A 16191-nucleotide genomic window follows, 5' to 3' on the forward strand; every position below is an offset into this window, starting at 1 on the left:
CGGGCCGGGATCTCAGCCTCGCCCGCCCGGCCCCGGTTCTGCTGCGCCTGGGCCCGGGCTGACCCGGCCGGGCCGCCACGTCCGAGCTGCGGTGTGGTCGGGGGGGCAGGTGCCCGTCCCCCCCCGGCGGGCGGTGGGAGGGGAGGGGAGGGGAGGGGCCGGCTCTCCCCGCCCCGGGGGAGGGAGGGGGCTCGGCTCGGCTCGGCTGGCCGCCGTCGGGGGTCATTAATAACCAATTAGGAGGGTCAGCGCCGCTCCTATATAGCCGGGAAGGCTCCGCCGGGCGGGATCTGCCAGGTCCGGCTCTGGAAGAGGCAGGAGCCCCCGGGCTGCTCCGCTCCGCTGCGCTCCGCCGCCTCCCCCCCCCCCCAGCGCCCCTCGCGGCGGCCCCCGCCGGGGGTGTACGATGGGCTCGGTGCTGCCCGCCGAGGCGCTGGTGCTCAAGCCCGGCCTGAAGCCGCCGGGGCTGTCGCTGGCCGAGGTGATCACGTCGGACATTCTGCACAGCTTCCTCTACGGCCGCTGGCGCAACGCGCTGGGCGAGCAGCTGCTGGAGGAGAAGGGCAGCCCCCGGACGGCCTTCACGGCGGAGGTGCTGGCCCAGTCCTTCTCGGGGGGTGAGTAGCGGCCCCGCAGCCTCCCCCGGGCCGGGCCGGGCCGGGCCGGGCCCCCTCCTTCCGCCTCCCCCGGCCTTCGAGGCGCTGCCCGGCCCGCGCCAGCCGCGGGCGGCGGAGAAGGGGTTTCGTCCGTGCGCTTAACCCGGGCTTGACCTGAGCCCCTTCCCCGCCGCCCCCGGCCTCAGGCCTCGTTCGCCCCGCCGGGGCCGGCGCTTTTCTCTCGCTCCGGCTCGCTGGAGCCCGGCCCGGCCCTGGGAGTCAGCGGGCGCTTCGGAGGGGCCCTGAACGCCGCTCGGGGGCAGGGCCGCCCCGGCACCGCTTCACCCCGCGCCCGCCGCCGAGCCGGGGACCCCCGGGGCTGCGGGCACCGGCCGGGCTGCGCGGGCCTTGGCAGGGTGCCCGGGCCGCGTGCTCGGCGCTGTCCTTAGCCGCGGGCCGAGCCCGTCGCCGGCCCCACACCCCGCCCGGCCCCCTTCGCCCCGCCGGGAAGTGGGCCGGGAGAGGAGCCCAAAGGGGGGCTCTTCTCCCCGGAGCGGCGCCGGCCCGGCCCGGGCGCGGGGCTGGGATCGGGCCCCGGCCGCCGCAGGGGGAACGCGGATCGGGCGCGTTGGAGGGCGCGGCGGGGCGGGCCGGGTGCGGCGCCTCCTCCACCTGCCCGCTCCCCGCAGAGGTGCAGAAGTTGTCCAGCCTGGTCCTGCCCTCCGAGGTGATCATCGCGCAGAGTTCCATCCCCGGCGAGGGGCTGGGCATCTTCTCCAAGACCTGGATCAAGGCCGGCACCGAGATGGGGCCCTTCACCGGCAGGGTCATCTCGCCCGAGCACGTGGATCTGTGCAAGAACAACAACCTCATGTGGGAGGTAAGGGCGGGGCTGGGGGGTCCCGATCTCCCCCTGCCCCCCCGGGGAAAGTCCCTGCCCCTCCGCAGCCCCCGCGCCTGCCCGCGCAACCGGGGCGTGGGCGCGCAACCCGCCGCCGGCTTTGGCAGCCCGAGCGCGGGGCTGGGACGCGGGGCGCCTTGGGGGGCCTGTCCCGTGCGCGGGGCGCCCCAGCCACCCCCGCCTCCGCCGTGCCTCAGTTTCCCCGCCGCGCAGCGCGGGGCTGGGGCTCCGGCGGGGACTCGGGAGGCTGGAGCGCTGCCGGGCCGCGGCTTCACTTCGCAGCGTCTCCATAGGGGGCAAGAACCTTAGAGAAAGTCCGCCCCCCCCCCCGCCGGGCTTCGGTAGCACGGGGGGATCGATCCTTAGTCCTCCGCGCTCAGGGAGCAAGAGCGGAACGCGCCCCGGCCTCGGCGACTTAATTACTGTAATAGCCGGGCCCGCCGTCCAGAGCCCGCGCTCGAGTCGCCAGCGCCGCCCTGCCGCCGCGGATGAGCGACTGGCCCAGCGGACGGGGTTGCGCGCGGGCTCCGGGCCAGCAGCCGGGACCGGGGCAGCCCCGGGGGGCGCCTGGGATGTGAGGGCAGCCGAAGGGAGCAAAGCGAGCCCGGAGCAGCTCCGCCGAGCCCCGCGAGAACAGGCGGCACCTCGGGGCTACGGCAGGACTGGGCTGAGCTGAGCCGCGTTTCTCCCGGGACAAGGCGGCTGATGGGGAAAGAGCAGGGCTTGGGGCGGCGGCTAGGAGGATTACGGTAAGGGGAGAGGGGAAGGGTGGTTCGGGGCCTGTCCTCGGGAACGCCGGGGCCTGATCCAACTCAGTGACTCTCAAGAAGTTTTTCCATCAGCTGCTCCGGGCGCTGGGTCAGGGGCAAAGCTCCGCTGGCCTCTGGGGCCCTGCAGGGGAAGGGAGGGCAGGGGCCTGGCAGGGAGCAGTCCTTTCTGTGAGAGGGGGCCTTGTCCCTGATCCCAGCTAATCCAGAGGCTGCATCGGGAGTTTGCCCATCTCCAGCAGACCCAGGACTGGGGCCCTTCAGCTCCAGGGGTTAAGTGCCTGGAAAGCTGCTGGCTTTGCGGTGCTGCTCATAACTTGGTGGCACCTTCTTTCCCCCTGGGGTGGGTTTCTTAGGAGCGTGAGGCAGCCCTGGGTCTGGCAGGACCCACGAACAATAGGGAAGTTGACACATAATGTTGTCCCCTAGCAAAGTCCCGTCCCCATCCTAAGGGGCTGGTTCTGCAGACGTCAGGCCCTGCGACTCGCTTGCCCTGGTACCGCTGTGGCAGCAGGGCTGAGCCCAGAGGTTTCTGCAGCAGAAACTGGGAATCATTTCTTTGAACAGACATGGGGGCTGGGGACAAACGACCCTGATGTAAATCAGCAGTGACTCCACTGAGCTTAGTGGGCTTATACTGGTGTAATGAGTCAGAACCAGGGCCCTTGATCCAAGCAGATGCTACACCTGGCTGTGGTTTGGTGCATTTCAGTCACTGGTTGCTTGGGGAGTTGCTTCTTCCCCGGTACAGCCGTGTGCTGCAAGCAAAGGCCTGAACGTCGAGCCTCTTAACATAGCCCCTGCTCGTGGCCCCATTGACACCAAAGGCAAAGCTCCTGCTGGCCTCAGCAATTCAGGATGGGCCTTCCCCCTTGCTAGGTCTCCCCTCAGCCCTTGGGTCATTCACTAAAGCTGGAATCCAAATGAGCCAAGAGTTCCCCCCAGTTCAGCTCCCCCGGCCCTGGCTGTGGCGGGTCACTTGAGTGGAGGGAAGGAGCCAGATTTCCCAGAGTGGGGGTTTGACCTGCCTGTGGTATACAGCACCGGGACCCAATGGCAGCTGGCATTCTCCATGGGGTGAGGCCTGAGGACTGCCGTATCGCAGGGGGAGGCTGTGCCAGGGCAGCCGAGCTCTGCAAGCCAGCAGCGACAGGGTCTTGTACGGCAGCTAGCAGCATCCAGCGCTGGGCTCAGTGCTCACACTCTCCCCTGCCTAGTCTCGCATGTGAGGCCCCCGGATGAGTTCCAGCCCCCTGCATTCATTGCCCCCCCATCCCTGCCCCCAAAGGATCATGGGATTTGCCAAGTGAGAGCAGACGCAGCAGGTGCTGTGTTGAAGAGGAGCAGCCATGGGCACCTGCCAGCTCCACCGCCAGGGCCCGGGCCTGCCTCCACATGCCCATGACGTGTGTCTCCTATGGCCCTCTGGGAGCTTCTCTGCCTTGAAAGAGGAGCTGTGCATGCCTATTGCAAACCTGCCACATAGCCCCAGGGGTGAACATCCCTGACCAAGTGAGGCTCTGTGGGTGGGAGGGTTTTTTTTACAGGCCTCTGACTCCTCCCTCCATCCCACAAGACCCTGGGCCACCCCCATACCTGTAGGGTGGAAGGGACTTGGGCTGTGCCTTCAGCCATGAGGCTCTTCATGTGCCACCCTCTTGCTCGTCTCCTAGGTCTTCAACGAAGATGGCACCGTCCGGTACTTCATTGATGCCAGCCAAGAAGACCACCGCAGCTGGATGACCTACATCAAGTGCGCCAGGAACGAGCAGGAGCAGAACTTGGAAGTGATTCAGATAGGGAACAGCATCTTCTACAAGGCCATTGAGGTAAGGGAGGCTGGGAAGAGGAGCAATAGGGAACTGGCATTCTCCATGTCACACAACCTCCCTTGACCATCAGGGCTCTGCCTTCCGGGCCTCAGTCAGGCAGCCGGGAAAAGGGTAGGGGCTGGCAGAGAGGGCAGTTTGTTGGCATCCAACCAGTCTTGAGAACAGCAGGGGTCAGGGTGGCATTGCTGGTGAATGACACAGACACCCAGGAGAGCAGAGCAGGGCAGGGCAGGTGTCTCAGGCCATTTGCTGCTGTGTGGGCTGGCAGTGGGGGGGTCTGGAAAACAGGGATGGTTCTTCTCTCCCAGTTTCAGTTGTCTTGATGCAGGAGGGCGTGGGGGAGACAAAGACTTGGGCTTAGACCTGTGCGGGGGACGGAGATGACAGCCTTAGGGGGTCTGTTCCTTCTCCCGCTGAAGTCCGTATGACTGTTGCCATCGCCTCTGATGGGAGCAGGGTCCTGCCATTGCCTCTCCTTGGCCCTGCTTCAGGGGCTACGTGTGGTACAAATGAGAATCAGGTTGGCTTAACCTAAAGCAGACGGGTTACTTTCTTGTTAAGATTAAAGCATTGGGGGTTTGCATTAAAGCCAGAGATCCCCAGCCCTGCAAGTTGGCCCACGCACCCATTGACTTCCCTGGGCGCTTTGCATGGATAAAACATGCCTCCCGGAGGTGCCTTTTTGGAGCTGGCCTATCCCAAGTCTCTGGTCAGTGGTGCTCAGTCGCAAGGTCTTTGAGGCAGGGATGGAGTATTTGTCGGTGTCGGTGCAGCGCCCGGCAGAAGGAGGCCCTGATCCTGCTTCTTGGAAGTGGCGCGATGTACGGCTGCATGCAGGGGCAAGGGTTAGCCATCTTTCATTGCTGAAATGGGACAGGCCCTTCCAGGCAGCACACAGCCAGGGTGCCCAAGCGACAGCCAGCCAGGGCTCATGAGATGCCCACACAGGCCTTGGAGCACCCAGTCCTACCAGAGCCAAAGGTCACATGTCCCATACCCCAAGTGCTCTGCAGAGAGAGACGAGCTGGGAGGAGGGCCCAGCAGGTCCTGACCATCCCATGGAAAGTCTTTGGGAAGTGAGATGTATCGGAACTGGGAGCATTCTGGGAGGAAGCCCTCACCTCCCCTGAACCTAGCTGGGGTGATAACTTGGAGTGGACAGTGGGTCCTGCCTGCAGAGCAGGGAAGCAGTTGGAGTTCAAGTGGCTGCAGTTAGGATGAAAGGGATGTTGGCTGATGAAGGGCCCCGGGTGGGTGCAGGGGTGAGAAGGTCCCATTGCATCCAACCTCATGCTACGATCAGATTAGCTCTGGCACGACTCCAGCAGTGAATCTGGGATAATAAATGCTCCAGGAATAGGATTGCATTCACTCAGTGCTGGACACGCTCTTTGCTGGGAGACGAATATGAGCACACGTTTTGCCACGTGTAGCCAACAGAGCCCCTGCCGGGGATCCAGGCTAGGACAACTGCACCTTGAGTGTGCTAGTGGGATGGAAAATACAAGGGACTCCCTGCGTAGTGCAGGGCATATTGGTCTTCAACAAGCAGAACATGCAATTGCTGTATGCACATGCACAGTCCCATTTTGGTTTCCAGGGCCCTGCATGCTCCTAAAGGTGAAGCACATGCTTTGCTGGAGGGTGACCATCATCCCCACCACGTTACTGATCACCCCTTGTGTGAGATTTAGAAGGAAAATTATTGGATCCCAATTGTGTACTCTATAGGCCGGAAGGTACAATTTCAGATAGGAGCAGCTGGCATAGGGACAGCACAGTCGGGCCCATAGTTTACCCTGGAGGTAAATGAGGCAAGTCAAATAGGTTGGTAAAGAGAGAGAAAATTGTTCCTTTTCTGTAGCAGGTGCCTTGAGCATTTGTAACCCACCCTCTGCAGCATCAGGTCCTGCCCGATGCTAGAACCTGTCCCCAGCTCACCTGCGTCAATCCAGGGCCCACAAGTTTTAGGGATTATTCTTAGGTAGCATGCTGCACATGCGGGGCTTTCTGTGCCTCACAGAAAAATTACAGCTCAGGTTTTTATGTAGAACGGATCCAAAACGCCTTATTCCTCTGGACGAGCCGCAGGAGAGGCTGTACATTGGACAGGGCGTTTAACTGCTTTTAATTGTTGTTTTTGTACCACGTGGTAAAATAGACTAATAGTATAATACAGATCATTCTTAGACTATAGAGCTGTTCTCTTTTTATATCACCTCTACTACGTGTGTGTATTAATGAAGATAGATCCATATACATATGTGTAGGTAACATCTGATACAGACACACAGTAATACGCAGTTCATACTGCTTGTATGTCTGCATCCATGATTCTACACACACCAGCACGCTATTGTTCAGTTCTTCTAGAGCACAAAAAACACATCAAGATAATGTAAGAGTTTGTGACTCCAATTGACAAAGGAAATAAATGTCAGACAGTTAAACGTGGCAGCCCATCACACGGTGGTACGGCCGGGATCCAGACATCAAGTGGCATGTGAAGTAGTAGCTGTGTGTGGCTGTTCTTAGTCCCGGTCAACTAAATAACACAGGATCGCTAGGATTACCCAACAGTGCGCGATGGAGATGGGGTTAACGAAGAATTTTGTTTTGAAAGAAAGAGGGAGGGAAATGGATGAGATCAGAGATTTAATAGCTGGGGCTGGGTCGGATCCTGAATTCCTTCTTTGCTGCGGAGTCCGGTACCCATTGTACGCACACCGTGCCACAGGTGCCCCTGCTCTGAAGTCAGCTCCTGTTGCTCTGTTTAGTCTGTTTGAAATCATTAGGCATTTGGAGCGCCACAAAGAATGCCGGATCAGCCCGCGTTGGGATAAATATTTACCGAGGTATCAGTTTCTGGGAGGGGGGGATTTTCACCCAGCAGACTACACTCTGATCTCAGAGGGGTAGCCAGGTTAGTCTGTAGCTTCAGGAAAAATAACAAGCAGTCCTGTAGCACCTTAGAGACTAACAATTTTATTTATTAGGTAATGAGCTTTCATGGGTGCGATCCACTTTGTCAGATTTGTTTGGATATATCCTTAGACTCCTTTGACGAACCTGCTAGAGGAGGCTGGATCTGTTGTCTCTATTCTGCTCCCTGTACCAAAACTCATTTTAAAAAACATAGGTTATTTCTTGCAAACATCCCTGTCTGTGCACAGGACCTGAATGAGCCCGGCTATATTGCCTGCTTTTCTCCCTTTGAAATACCAAAAGAAGGTGCTACTCAAGCACCAAATGTAATTTACGAACCCTTTAAATCACAGCTATTGGTGAGTTATGGTAGGACAAATAAAGTGTCTCTAAACAGTGACTGAGGCTATCCTCTAGTCACCACCCTGTCACCTCACGCAATCCAAACGTGGGTTTAAAATGAAAAACCAATGCCAGGACTAAGGTTAACGTCAGCACAGAGTGATTCTGTAGAGATGGAAGTAAGAGCCCAATCCTGTAGAGCTGACTCCCGTCAACAGACACCCGGGCTAATCTCGTAAAGGCAGCAGAATTGGGTCCATAAGATAGAGTCCTCGTAAATGCCAATCTAATCTTTGCAATAGTGCCGCAGAGAGCCATCCTTTCAGAGGCAATTGTGCCTCATTAGAAAAGAGCATCAGTTTTTTGGGAAAGCAGCAGCGGTGGGATGTGGGACTAGACAAAGAACTGAGGTTCTGAAAAAGCCGTTTTATCACACAAACACACACACAGTCATCTTTCTCATCCCCATGCTCACATACGCACTCTTCGTCCCACCCACGTCTCCCTCTTTCCACTCTCTCTGCGGGTCTACACACGTACTTGTCTCTTTTTCCAGCACACGGAGCTATGCAGTGCCTGTGTTTTCATGCAGATCCATTGCTGTTGTGCCCAAATATCACCCACACAGTTAAACCAATTCCAGAAATGACCCACTGCATCTTTGCCCCTTCCCTGCCACAAGGCAGGCTGCCTGGGGGCCTTTTTGTCATTCATGCCCTTTATCGGCTTGTTGAATTTTTCTTTCTCTCATCGCCTGCTGCTCTTTCTTCCCACTTCCTCATCCTTCTTCATCTTCCTTGGCTGTGTCTTGCTGCAGCAGCTGGGGCGTGAGGCTGAGACACTGAGTTTCCACCTTTGATGGGAAGGCTGCGTGATCGATGGGGCTGACTCAGATTGCCTCGGTGCCTGCAGGCACACACATTTCTGTGCGCGTGCGCGCACACGCGCGCACACACACACACGCACTTCTGCCCTCATCCACACCAGTACATACAGCCAGTGCCGCATACTCCCCCCCCAAGTTCACTCCTCCTGTTCCATTTATTCTCTTCTATTAAAAGTGACTAGTTTTCAAAGAGACAGAAAACGTTCAAAGACATGCCAGTAAGTGACACCTACCTTTTGTTTCCAAGTTCATACGATCCAATCCATAGCGAGGTCACTATTCATCATTAAGCACGTGTGTTTTCTCTTATGCTTCATGTTAAGCACATGCTCAAGTGCTGTGCTGAATCATGGCCATTATGAACAGGCCCCTATAGACTCAGTGATTCTGTGGCTGCAAATGTCCATTGCAAAAGCTGGGCTTTTCTTGTTATAATTATTTTAATGAACTCTGTAATGCAGGGTCTGTAAAGGGAGGCTACAAGCACAAAGCAGGTGTGATGCCGTGCAACTGTGTCTGACAGATTGAACTAGTAGCTGACCAGTGAAAATTGCCTCGTTCAGCTCAGTTGGGTGTTGGTTCTGAAACCTAATGACACCGCTCTACCTGCCAGCCTGATTCATTTGTTCTTGGTTGGTCATTTTAGCAGAAGAGAATTTACTTACTCTACGTTTTCAGACTGCTTCCCTGGTGCCAAAATCCCCAGCAGGCCCCTGATTGCTACAATGCAGGTTTGCACTGTCCGCTCCCAGACCTGAGACACACTGGAAAAAATGAAGGGCACAAGAAGATAAACTGATTTTGAACACCAATATAAATAATACGAGAGAGCTGCTTTCAAAGCTGGCTTCTGAAGTGTCCTTGGGGCTGGAACAGAATACTCAGCCTGTTGCACTGAACTGCTACAGGCATTAAAAACCTGGCTGTAGTGTTGTTTATTATTGCTGTAGTAGTGGCGCAATGTAGGAGCCTGTTGTGCTGGGTGCTGTACAAATATAGACCAAAAAGCCTGTCTCTGCTCCCAAAGAGTTTAGAATCTAAGCAGAATTTAGACTAATCTTCCCAGTAAACCAGCTGCCCCTTAGCAGGAGGTGTGCAAACCTTTCCTTTACCTAATGGACTGGCTCTTCTCTGACCATGCCCTGAGTGAGCCGAGCCCTTTGCTACTGCATGTGCACTTCCCATCTGAGCCACGTCCTTGCTTAAAAAGCACCACTAGATATTTCTCTCCTCCTGACCAACAGGCACCTGTGGGTGCCTCTCGGCTGGTGTAAGACGGAGCAGCCGCTGGGCTCAGTGCAGTACAGAGCCGCGCCTGGCTCCCTGATGGATCTTCCCCCTCCCCTCCCACGGGGGGAGATCTCTGCTCAGGAGTAGATCTGTGATGAACTGTTTAGAAGCAGCATCAGCTCATTGCTATCTGCCGCAGTTGCCCCACCCTTTGTCTTGCTTGGCTGTACAGCTGGCAAGCTCTTTGGGGACAGGGCCTGTCATTCCTTTTGTGGAAGTACAGCACCTAGCACAATGGGGCTCGGAGCTCAGTTGAGGCATCTGAGATAATGCCACCGCTTTCCCATCACTGAAACCAGAGGGAGCCGTCTGGCCTGTTTATCAGGCTCAGTCTCAGTCTGGTTTTCAGTCACAGCAGCACTCTCCTGGACAGTCCAGTCCACGGGCTGTCTGCCCCGCTCAGGCTGGATACTGGAATTAGGGTGTCTGGATGTCACGGGCAGATCTAATCATGTGCCTTATTTCCCATCTTTTACCTCTCTGTTCCAGGGTCCTGCTTGGATTCGCTCCAGATTCCTGCTGCCAGATTCTCTCTGCCGTAACCCCTGAGATGGGTTTTGCCCTCAGAGTTGATGGAAGCCTCTGGCTCCAACTAGGATCGAGGGTGGAAAAATCTCTTCCCCACACTCACTGTGTTTGTATTTTCTTTCCCTGCAGATGATTCCGCCAGACCAAGAGCTGCTGGTGTGGTATGGGAACTCCCACAACACCTTCCTGGGCATCCCGGGCGTGCCAGGTTTGGAAGAGGAGCAGAAGAAGAATAAGCACGGTATGTAGCACGAGAGACTGGCACAGATGCTCATCTGCTCCCATCCCCCTGCCCACCTTTTGTGCCCAGGAGCTGTGCTGGCTGCCCCTGGCTATCCCTGGACAACTCGCCCCCGGTCATCTCCTGTTTGTCTGACCAGGGTATTGTCATCAGTGTTCCCATAAGCTGGGCCCTCAGGCAGCCACTCAGGAGAGATTGAAATGCCACCAAGCTGATTAGCAGAGTGCGCACAGTTAGGGTTTGGTTTCTACGGGTGGTGCAGATTTGCACCTGCCTTGGTGCACATAGAAAAATTCATTCTGCACATGGATGGGAAAAATCCGTACACAGATGGGGAAGATTAGCGGGAATATTGACTGTCCGCCCATGCGGGCTGACCTCAGTGAAGAGGAGCAGGGAAGGGACCAGAGCGTTGAGAGTGTTCTCAACCGGCTGTTCTTCTGCAGGAGGGGCCCAGCTCTCGGCTCTGAGCTGTCTCACTCACTGCTCTCTGCAGTGCCTTAACCATTTGGCCTTGTAAAGTCGCAGGCCCGTTTCTCCCGAGGTATCTGCACAGTCTGGACTTGCTCCTCAGCTGGCATGAGTCAGCTTCACTCCAACCAGAGACACTTTTTACTCTAGTGCTTGGCAGATAATGACTAGTAATAACTCATTGTATGAGCCCTTTGTAACAGCAATGAGGCTGAGTTTGAGTGGCTCGGGGCTCTGTTATCCTGCTGTTCTCTCCAGGCTTTCCTTGTAGCAAAGCTCCTGGGGCCTTTGGCAGGGCTGACACTTTTCTGTGCTCCCCCTTTATACCACCAGGGTCCCCAAAACTGCCCTAGTGGATGTTTGGGGGCGGGAGGAGCTCTGTACTTTTCTTCTTGGGACCCCCGGAGCCCCACTACAGAACAAAGGCTTCTTAGTTCATAAGGATCAAGGGGCTCCCCCAAAACTGTGCCAGAGACATCAGTGAGTCACAGCATTACCTCTTCCATGCTGGCTTGCCCAGGGCTAGCACAGCTTTGCCTGCAGGGCCCCTAAGGCCCATTGTCTCCAATCTCCTGCAGCGAGGGAGCCCTCCATTCATCACTCCCGCAAGAAGGGAGTGGAGTGGGCAGGCAGGCAGGAAAGAAAAAGTGCTGACTCAGCACCCCACCCTTGCAGAGGCAAAGTGCCCAGGCCCGGATTTCCCCAAGCTGTACAGCCCCATCACTGGCCCCGTTCAGACCGCTTCTCCCAAGGTCTCATAACGGGGGGCCCTTACCTCGTCTGGGATTCCTTCTCTGCTTGTTCTGCCACTGGGGCAGATGGAGAAGGGGAGTGAGCGAATGAGCTGGAAAGGAGGGAGTTTAGCTCTCCAGGTCCAATAGGCTGCAGAATGAGAGACCGGGAGGCCCACGCAGCCTGCTCTGGGCAGCTGCTTCCGAGTCACCTTCCAAAAGGTGCTCCTGCCGCATGGAGCCCAGGCCCGAGCAGACAAGGAGGGGCTCAGCCCCAGTGTCCCTGACGTCCCCCCTCTGCCAAGGTGGCTGCTTTTTCATGCAGGGGGCAGGGCTGCAGAAGAGCTCCGAGCCCAGCTGCCAAGTGCCCGGCCCATGCTGTTGAGGCTCAGTTGTCCTTAGGGCTCAACCACCGTTGTGACCCGGCTGGGTTTGCGAAAGAGCTCGGCTCCCCATGGGCAGCTAGTGTGAGCTCTTCCAAACACCTGGGCCCTGCCGTGGGCGCAGAGCTCTTCAGGCTGCCCTGGGCATCTTGTTAAGGGCCGTGGAGACCCAGTGGGAGGAGATGGATAGGACTGATCGCGCTCCCCCTGAGTTAATGGGAAGAGGAGCAGGTCATGTGCAGACGCTGTGAGGCAGAGCAGAGCTCAGCTGGGCTGGAGGGGCTTTGTCCCCAAATCCAGACAAACATGCCCCAGGGTTCCTGGTGTCTCCGGAGCTGGCGTGTGCTGAATTCCAGGGGCAGCCGCTCCTCGTTTCAAAGCCCTGCGCCCCCCAACAGGGCATTGCTGTTGCTCTTTGGGATGCCGGTGCTGGGGTCTGTGCAGGTTGGCAAGCACTGCCCAGGGCCAGGCATGTGCAGACGGAGGCTGTGCAAACTTGCTCCCTGGCTGTGCTGCTGAGCCCAGCTCTGCCATTGCTCCTGAGCCCAGTCCCCTGCTGCTCCACCCGCCAACTCCTCCAGAGTAGCACCGTGCTGTGCACAGTGGTTTGGTGAGGGGGACAAACATCCCAATAAGGGCTGGGTGGAAATGAGCCATTTTCTTTTTTTTTTTTTTTTTCTTTTTTGACACCCAGCCCATCTCTGAAGTTAAGCTATTCCCTTTGAATGTTGACTTGCCCAGTCCTTGGGCGACATCTTAGCGTGGCCCAGGCCCAGCTCTCAAAGTCGGAAAACAGCAGAGAATCTAGCAGTTAGGACACATGGCTCCTATCTCCAACTGGCTCTCACTGCGGGTGAGTCACTGAGCAGACCCATGCCCAGTTTCCTGGTCTCTAAAACTGAACTAGTGATACCGACCTCCCCGCTGCAGGGTTCCCTCTCACATGTTCCGTCCATGAGCAGTGACAGAGAGGGAGCCATGTTAATCTGTGTTCTATCAAAACAAAAAAGCCGTCCAGTCGCACTTTAAAGACTTACAAAATAATTTATTAGGTGATGAGCTTTCCTGGGACAGACCCACTGAATTTGAAGAAGTGGGTCTGTCCCATGAAAGCTCATCACCCAATAAATTATTTTCCATGCATGTTCCATCCATGAGCGGAATAACTTTTGTTATGTGCACCAAGGCATGTGCAGATGTGCACCACCAGTAGAAATGCAGGCTGCCGGCTGTGGGCGCTCTGCTAATCAGCTGGGCAGTACCTGAATGTCTCCTGGGCAGCTGCCCAAGCACTCAGCTTCCAGGGAACGCTGCCTAGGTGGGCAGGAGATGTAATCAGTCAATGCCTGCAAAGTGCTTGGAGGTCCTTAGAGGGCTGATGCAGTAGAATTGCACCTTGCTTATAATAGTGATGGTTATTGATTACCGATTCATTGCCTGCTACAAGGGCATTGCTCCTGAGTTGTTGCCACGCACCAAGGGGCCTCTTCCTTTATTGAAAGTGCCATAACCTGGCGAATGCCAGGTGCCACGAAGTCGCCTAACAGGCATAAGGAAGGGACTGAATTGCCCAGGTCCTGCGATCCCATTCCGCTTGCAGAGCTGTGGCTGATCCCTTGTGTTGTTTGTTACGCAGAGGACTTCCACACAGCGGAGAGCGGCGCCAGCACAGCCGGCCGCATGCGGTGCGTGATCTGCCACCGCGGCTTCAACTCCCGCAGCAACCTGCGCTCCCACATGCGCATCCACACCCTGGACAAGCCCTTCGTCTGCCGCTTCTGCAACCGCCGCTTCAGCCAGTCCTCCACCCTCCGCAACCACGTGCGACTGCACACCGGCGAGCGCCCCTACAAGTGCCAGGTCTGCCAAAGTGCCTACTCCCAGCTGGCTGGACTCCGGGCCCACCAGAAGAGCGCCAGGCACCGACCTCCCAACGCCTCACTGCAGTCCCACTCCCCGGCCTTGCCTGGGCCCCACCCTGCCTCCCTGGCACACCACATACCCACAATGGTGCTGTGAGCCACTGTTGAAAGGCCAGGTCTCGGGCAGCCGTTAACGGCTAGGGTAGACTGGCACGGGTACTGCTGAGGAATTTGTTGGCATCAGCCCTTGGGGAAGGTGGGGAGGGGGGAGGCAGTGAGGACAGGGCAAGGCCGATTTCTTCATTAACCAGTTTGCTGAGAAAGTGGCACCACCGTTAAAGCATTGCCATTCCCTTGGGGCTTAGTATATTACAGTCCCAGTGCAAGACATGATGCCAGGCCCCGATCCCATCAGTGCATCTTCTCCTTGCTGATTAATCTGGAGCAGAGAGGATCAGGGCTCCAACCCTAGGGGAGGCTGTGGGACAAGCTACATAGGAACAGCCACACTGGGTCAAACCAAAAGTCCATCTAGCCCAATATCCTGTCTTCCGACAGAGGCCAATGACACATGCCCCAGAGGGAGTGAACGGAACAGGCAATCACAGAAGCAATCCCTCTCCTGTCATCCATTTTTCCAGCTTCTGACAAACACAGGCTGGGGGCACCATTCCTACCTATCCTGGCTAATAGCCATTGATGGAGCTGTCCCCCATGAATTTATCTAGTTATCTTTTTGAAGAACTCTTGAAGTCTTGGTTTTCATTGTCCCTAGTGTTTGGCATCAGGCAATGAGTGGCCTAAATGCATTTGGGAGGGCAAATGCATTGCAAATGAAAAATAGCATGAACCCTAATGGGAAGGCACCCATAGATGGGGTGGGGAAAAGAGCCACAATTGCTGGTTTGGGAAACGTTGCCGAGGGCTTTTGTGTTTCATTCAGTTGGAGGAAAAGAGCACAAATTGCTTTCCCTTCTGTTTAAGCTAGTGCAGCTGGAAGGGCAGAGTCCTCACTGGTGGGGGTGAGTGCTGTGCCATTGAAATCAGTGCAGCTGTGCCTGCTTACACCAATGTTGATTTGGGCCTCAAATCTGTGGTTGCACTGGGGAAATTTACAAAGCCCTGTTTTGAGGTTAGTGCTGGGAGAAGCAACGTACTGGCAAAGATCATGGGACCAAGCTCTTTTTGCCACCATGTGCATTAGGTTTGGAGACCATGATAGACCCCCAGCTGGTCCCCATGCCTGTTCAGCTGGTCCACAACGTCCCGGGCGTGGCTAGTCTGCCATGCCAGAGCTCGCACCAGTGGGAAGGATCTCTTGTAAGTTTCCACAGACTCAAGCCTGTCAGTGCACAATCTTCAAGAGTCTTCAACACTGTCTGGAAAACCGCACTCCCTGTCTATCATGACTAAGCTGTACACAAGGTAAGAGCTCTGGAGCTGCACACAGGCCGGAGATCTGAGGTTCTGCCCATGCACCCACATGGGCTTGCCTTGTGGCAATTGTAGCATCAGGCTGAGGGTGAAAATTTGCCCCATCACATGCTCAGGAACTGGAGAATCATGCAAGTCAAGAAAAGCATTTTACCAGGTTGTATGTGAGGTGGGCTGGTTAGGAGTGTCCCCTCCAAACCCCTCTGCCCACACACAGCTAACCTAACCACAGCCACCTCTCACATTGCATGGGTGTTCCTTCTCCATCTCTAGAGCTAGGGCTCATGGAGCCTTTAGAGACTATTAAACTCTTATCTCTACTGCCCTCTGGAGACCAGAGAGAAGTAATTCCTTTGGCCAAACCACACCCAGAACCCAGCCAGGAGTGTCCCCTTGAGTCCCACCACCATTATGACCCCAATAGGAGTGGGATGTGAAATAAAATTTTAAAAAAAAACTATTATAATATTATTAATTATAAGTATAAGAAGTATAAAGTTTTCACAAATTGTGTTTTACTTCCAGAAAGCGATTGTCACTTTACCTTTGTAAATATTAATGTAAAACATTATTTACAAAACTTTGATATTATATATTATTTGATGGTATATGTACACAGCTGTAAATACATTTGTACCTCTCTCGCTTGTATTCTAAATAAAAATGACTTGGAACATTTATCATTTAGAAGGTTATTCGTCTGGGGGATTTTGTTCTCCACTTGCTCTAGGAAAGCATAACGTCGGTTTTAGGAAAGGGCTAGCGGAGCTTCTGCTAGCAGGTGTCATTTATAATTTGCATCTTTTCACTGCCTTATTGTTTTCAGGATCCTCGCTTGCGTTTGAGTGAAATGAAAAAGAGATTTAGCTGCTGTATTATCCATCATTGGAACAGTTTACCGTGAAAGTTGTATTTTCTCCATCACTCATAGTCTTTCACTCAAGATTGAATGCCTTTCCAAAAGATATACTCCAGTTCAACTGAAGGTGTGGGCCTGAAGCA

The 16191-nt window shown here is 55.7% G+C and overlaps 1 protein-coding gene across 1 annotated transcript; it reads left to right on the forward strand.

Moving 5' to 3' along the window:
• The first annotated feature begins 406 nt into the window (after positions 1-406).
• Positions 407-13912, forward strand: PRDM12 (PR/SET domain 12). The gene is made up of 5 exons (XM_075015623.1): positions 407-617; positions 1286-1476; positions 3938-4093; positions 10197-10308; positions 13530-13912. Exons 1-5 carry the CDS (start codon positions 407-409, stop codon positions 13910-13912), a joined length of 1053 nt encoding a protein of 350 aa, XP_074871724.1.
• Positions 13913-16191: the final 2279 nt, after the last annotated feature.

Source organism: Carettochelys insculpta, chromosome 21 (assembly GCF_033958435.1).
Source record: "Carettochelys insculpta isolate YL-2023 chromosome 21, ASM3395843v1, whole genome shotgun sequence".
NCBI classification, from domain to species: domain Eukaryota; kingdom Metazoa; phylum Chordata; order Testudines; family Carettochelyidae; genus Carettochelys; species Carettochelys insculpta.